At 54.5% G+C, this 6000-nt stretch overlaps 1 protein-coding gene across 2 annotated transcripts in view; it reads left to right on the top strand.

Moving 5' to 3' along the window:
• The first annotated feature begins 3006 nt into the window (after positions 1 to 3006).
• TMEM37 (transmembrane protein 37) overlaps positions 3007 to 6000 on the top strand; it is a 28571-nt gene continuing 25577 nt past the window's right edge. The window contains exon 1 of one of the 2 annotated variants that reach the window (XM_073645719.1): positions 3007 to 3082. In XM_073645719.1, coding sequence (XP_073501820.1) covers positions 3062 to 3082 — 21 coding nt within the window. In that variant the 5' untranslated portion in view covers positions 3007 to 3061. Of the gene's footprint in view, positions 3083 to 3425; positions 3560 to 6000 lie in introns of those variants that run through there. The other variant, XM_073645718.1, reaches the window with a different exon arrangement.

Raw genomic sequence — 6000 nt, 5'->3', positions numbered from 1 at the left:
ATGTATATATACAGTCACCACTAGAGGGGGCTCCTCACATACAGATGTGTATATATATACAGTCACCACTAGAGGGGGCTCCTCACATACAGATGTGTATATATATACAGTCATCACTAGAGGGGGTTCCTCACATACAGATGTGTATATATACAGTCACCACTAGAGGGGGCTCCTCGCATACAGATGTGTGTATATACAGTCACCACTAGAGGGGGCTCCTCACATGCAGATGTGTGTATATACAGTCATCACTAGAGGGGGTTCCTCACATACAGATGTGTATATACACAGTCACCACTAGAGGGGGCTCCTCACATACAGATGTGTATATATACAGTCACCACTAGAGGGGGCTCCTCACATACAGATGTGTATATATATACAGTCACCACTAGAGGGGGCTCTTCACATACAGATGTGTATATATATATACAGTCACCACTAGAGGGGGCTCCTCACATACAGATGTGTATATATACAGTCACCACTAGAGGGGGCTCCTCACATACAGATGTATATATACAGTCACCACTAGAGGGGGCTCCTCACATACAGATGTGTATATATACAGTCACCACGAGAGGGAGCTCCTCATATACAGATGTGTATATATACAGTCACCACTAGAGGGGGCTCCTCACATACAGATGTGTATATATACAGTCACCACTAGAGGGGGCTGCTCACATACAGATGTGTATATATACAGTCACCACTAGAGGGGGCTCCTCACATACAGATGTGTATATATATACAGTCACCACTAGAGTGGGCTCTTCACATACAGATGTGTATATATATATACAGTCATCACTAGAGGGGGCTCCTCACATACAGATGTGTATATATACAGTCACCACTAGAGGGGGCTCCTCACATACAGATGTATATATACAGTCACCACTAGAGGGGGCTCCTGACATACAGATGTGTATATATACAGTCACCACTAGAGGGGGCTCCTCACATACAGATGTGTATATATATACAGTCACCACTAGAGGGGGCTCCTCACATACAGATGTGTATATATATACAGTCACCACTAGAGGGGGCTCCTCACATACAGATGTGTATATATTTACAGTCACCACTAGAGGGGGCTCTTCACATACAGATGTGTATATATATATGTCACCACTAGAGGGGGCTCCTCACATACAGATGTGTATATATACAGTCACTACTAGAGGGGGCTCCTCACATACAGATGTGTATATATACAGTCACTACTAGAGGGGGCTCCTCACATACAGATGTGTATATATATACAGTCACCACTAGAGGGGGCTCCTCACATACAGATGTGTATATATTTACAGTCACCACTAGAGGGGGCTCCTCACATACAGATGTGTATATATATATGTCACCACTAGAGGGGGCTCCTCACATACAGATGTGTATATATACAGTCACCACTAGAGGGGGCTCCTCACATACAGATGTGTGTATATATACAGTCACCACTAGAGGGGGCTCCTCACATACTGATGTGTATATATACAGTCACCACTAGAGGGAGCTCCTCACATACAGATGTGTATATATACAGTCACCACTAGAGGGGGCTCCTCACATACAGATGTGTATATATATACAGTCACCACTAGAGGGGGCTCCTCACATACAGATGTGTATATATACAGTCACCACTAGAGGGAGCTCCTCACATACAGATGTGTATATATACAGTCACCACTAGAGGGGGCTCCTCACATACAGATGTGTATATATATACAGTCACCACTAGAGGGGGCTCCTCACATACAGATGTGTATATATACAGTCACCACTAGAGGGGGCTCCTCACATACAGATGTGTATATATATACAGTCACCACTAGAGGGGGCTCCTCACATACAGATGTGTATATATACAGTCACCACTAGACGGGGCTCCTTACATTCAGATTTATATATACAGTCACCACTAGAGGGGGCTCCTCCCCAGGGACCTTGCCCCCTGCTCCTCCCCGGTGACCTCTCCCCCTGCTCCTCCCCGGGGACCTCGCCACGCTGCTCATCCCCGGTGACCTCGCCACGCTGCTCCTCCCCGGCGACCTCGCCCAGCTGCTCCTCGTCGGGTCCTCGCCCCGCTGCTCCCCCTCGGGGACCTCGCCCCGCTGCTCCTCCCCGGTGACCTCGCCCCGCTTCTCATCCCCGGTGACCTTGCCCCGCTTCTGCTATCCGGTGACCTCGCCCCGCTGCTCCTCGTCTGGTCCTCGCCCCGCTGCTCATCCCCGGTGACCTCGCCCCGCTGCTCATCCCCTGTGACCTCGCCCCGCTGCTCATCCCCGGTGACCTCGCCACGCTGCTCCTCCCCGGCGACCTCGCCCCTCTGCTCCTCGTCGGGTCCTCGCCCCGCTGCTCCTCCCCGGTGACCTCGCCCCGCTGCTCATCCCCGGTGACCTTGCCCCGCTGCTGCTCCCCGGTGACCTCGCCACGCTGCTCCTCCCCGGCGACCTCGCCCCTCTGCTCCTCGTCGGGTCCTCGCCCCGCTGCTCCTCCCCGGTGACCTTGCCCCGCTGCTGCTCCCCGGTGACCTCGCCCCACTGCTGCTCCCCGGCGACCTCACCCCGCTGCTCATCCTCGGTGATCTTGCCCTCCTGCTCCTCCCCAGTGACCTCGCCCCACTGCTCCTCCCCGGTGACCTCGCCCCGCTGCTCCTCCTCGGGGACCTCATCCCCCTGCTCCTCCCCAGTGACCTCGCCCCCTGCTCCTCCCCGGGGACCTCGCCCCGCTGCTCCTCCCCAGTGACCTCGCCCCGCTGCTCCTCCCCGGTGACCTCGCCCCCTGCTCCTCCCCGGGGACCTCGCCTCGCTGCTCCTCCCCGGTGACCTCGCCCCGCTGCTCCTCCCCAGTGACCTCGCCCCGCTGCTCCTCCCTGGTGACCTCGCCCCGCTGCTCCTCCTCGGGGACCTCGCCCCCCTGCTCCTCCCCAGTGACCTCGCCCCCTGCTCCTCCTTGGGGACCTCGCCCCCCCTGCTCCTCCCCAGTGACCTCGCCCCGCTGCTCCTCCCCGTTGACCTCTGCACTTTCTCTGCAGTCCGGGAACATGTCGGCTGTTGGGCTGCAGGTAAGAGGCGTCCCGGGCTGAGCCCTCCATAACCTTTCCTTTGTATCTGCTGGTCCCGGGCCCCTGGGTGCCACGGTGGGAGGGGGGATCCGGGGCAGAGTAATCTCATGGGGGTGATGTTCCTCATACTTTGGATAATGGGGGAGTTGTCCTGCACATTATGCCGATAATCAGACCCATTAGGAGGAGCGTGAGAAGTGGCCCCTGGGGCCCCCGATCTGCAGTTGGGGCCCCTGGTTGGATGTCTGTGCCCCCAGCACACTTGGGGTTAATGCGGCGCAGTTTGTAGCCTCTGGTTTATAAGTATAATTAGCTGCAGTGAGTGAAGGTTTACAGCCTCAGTGCAGAGCAATGTCCAGGGGGGGAGGGGAGGCCGCCCATAACACGAGCCCAAAACCTGCATAGTGCCGTAGCCAGCGCTGACCCGAATGTCACATGGTGGTCCACACAGAGGAGGGGGGCAGCCGACAGATGGAGGTTGTATATTTGAGGGGACAGTGGACAAGTGGCGGTTGTATATAGGAGGGGACAGCGGACAGATGGCGGTTGTATATAGGAGGGGACAGCGGACAGATGGCGGTTGTATATAGGAGAGGACAGCGGACAGATGGCAGTTGTATATAGGAGGGGGCTGCAGACAGATGGCGGTTATATATAGGAGGGGACAGCAGACAGATGGCGGTTGTATATTGGGGGGGACAGCGGACAGTTGGCGGTTGTATATAGGAGGGGGCAGCATACAGATGGCGGTTGTATATTGGAGGGGACAGTGGACAAGTGGCGGTTGTATATAGGAGGGGACAGCGGACAGATAGCGGTTGTATATAGGAAGGGACAGGCGAAAGATGGCGGTTGTATATAGGAAGGGGCAGCAGACAGATGACGGTTGTATATAGGAGGGGACAGCCAGCAGACAGATGGCGGTTGTATATAGGAGGGGACAGCGGACAGATGGCGGTTGTATATAGGAGGGGACAGCGGACAGGTGGCAATTGTAAATAGGAGGGGACATGTAACAGATGGCGGATGTATATAGGAGGGGGCAGCGGACAGATGGCGGTTGTATATAGGAAGGAACAGCGGACAGATGGCGGTTGCATATAGGAGGGGGCTGCACACAGATGGCGGTTGTATATAGGATGGGACAGCGGACAGATGGCGGTTGTATATAGGAGGGGACAGAGGACAGATGGCGGTTGTATATAGGAGGGAGCAGCAGACAGATAGCGGTTGTATATTGGAGGGGACAGTGGACAAGTGGCGGTTGTATATAGGAGGGGACAGCGGACAGATGGTGGTTGTATATAGGAAGGGACAGGCGAAAGATGGCGGTTGTATATAGGAAGGGGCAGCAGACAGATGGCGGTTGTATATAGGAGGGGACAGCAGACAGATGGCGGTTGTATATAGGAAGGAACAGCGGACAGATGGAGGTTGTATATAGGAGGGGACAGGTGACAGATGGCGGTTGTATATAGGAGGGGACAGCGGACAGATGGCGGTTGTATATTGGAGGGGACAGCAGACAGATGGCGGTTGCATATTGGAGGGGGCAGCAGACAGATGGCGGTTGTATATAGGAGGGAACAGCGGACAGAAGGCGGTTGTATATAGGAAGGAACAGCGGACAGATGGAGGTTGTATATAGGAGGGAACAGGTGACAGATGGCGGTTGTATATAGGAGGGGACAGCGGACAGATGGCGGTTGTATATTAGAGGGGACAGCAGACAGATGGCGGTTGCATATTGGAGGGGCAGCAGACAGATGGCGGTTGTATATAGGAGGGAACAGCGGACAGATGGAGGTTGTATATAGGAGGAGGCAGCGGACACATGGCGCTTGTATATTGGAGGGGGCAGCAGACAGATGGCGGTTGTATATAGGAGGGGGCAGCAGACAGATGGCGGTTGTATATAGGAGGGGACAGTGGATAGATGGCGGTTGTATATAGGAGGGGACAGCGGACAGATGGCGGTTGCATATTGGAGGGGGCAGCAGATAGATGGCGGTTGTATATAGCAGGGGACAGCGGACAGATGGCGGTTGTATATAGGAGGGGACAGCCGACTGATGGTGGTTGTATATAGGAAGGGACAGCGGACAGATGGACGTTGTATATAGGAGGGGTCTGCGGACAGATGGTGGTTGTATATAGGAGGGGATAGCAGAGAGATGGCGGTTGTATATAGGAGGGGATAGCGGATAGATAGCGGTTGCATATTGGAGGGGACAGGCGACAGATGGAGGTTGTATATTGGAGGGGACAGCAGACAGATGGCGGTTGTATATAGGAGGGGACAGCGGACAGATGGCGGTTGCATATTGGAGGGGACAGCAGACAGATGGCAGTTGTATATAGGAGAGGACAGTGGACAGATGGCGGTTGCATATTGGAGGGGACAGGCGACAGATGGAGGTTGTATATTGGAGGGGACAGCGGACAGATGGCGGTTGTATATAGGAGGGGACAGCGGACAGATGGCGGTTGTATATAGGAGGGGACAGAGGACAGATGGCGGTTGTATATACGAGGGGACAGCGGAGAGATGGCGGTTGTATAAAGGTGGGGACAGCGGACAGATGGCGGTTGTATATAGGAGGGGACAGCGGACAGATGGCGGTTGTATAATGGAGGGGACAGGTAACAGATGGCTGTGTGTATATAGGAGGGGACAGCAGACAGATGGCGGTTGTATATAGGAGGGGGAAGCGGACAGATGGTGGTTGTATATAGGAAGGAACAGCGGACAGATGGAGGTTGTATATAGGAGGGGACAGGTGACAGATAGCGGTTGTATATAGGAGGGGACAGCGGACAGATGGCGGTTGTATATTGGAGGGGACAGCAGACAGGTGGCGGTTGTATATAGGAGGGGACAGCGGACAGATGACGGTTGTATATTGGAAGGGACAGCA

Source organism: Phyllobates terribilis, unplaced genomic scaffold (genome assembly GCF_046119375.1).
Source record: "Phyllobates terribilis strain yellow unplaced genomic scaffold, ASM4611937v1 Scaffold_9__5_contigs__length_417890890, whole genome shotgun sequence".
Lineage (NCBI taxonomy): Eukaryota > Metazoa > Chordata > Amphibia > Anura > Dendrobatidae > Phyllobates > Phyllobates terribilis.
This window is presented reverse-complemented; position numbering and strand designations above follow the sequence as displayed.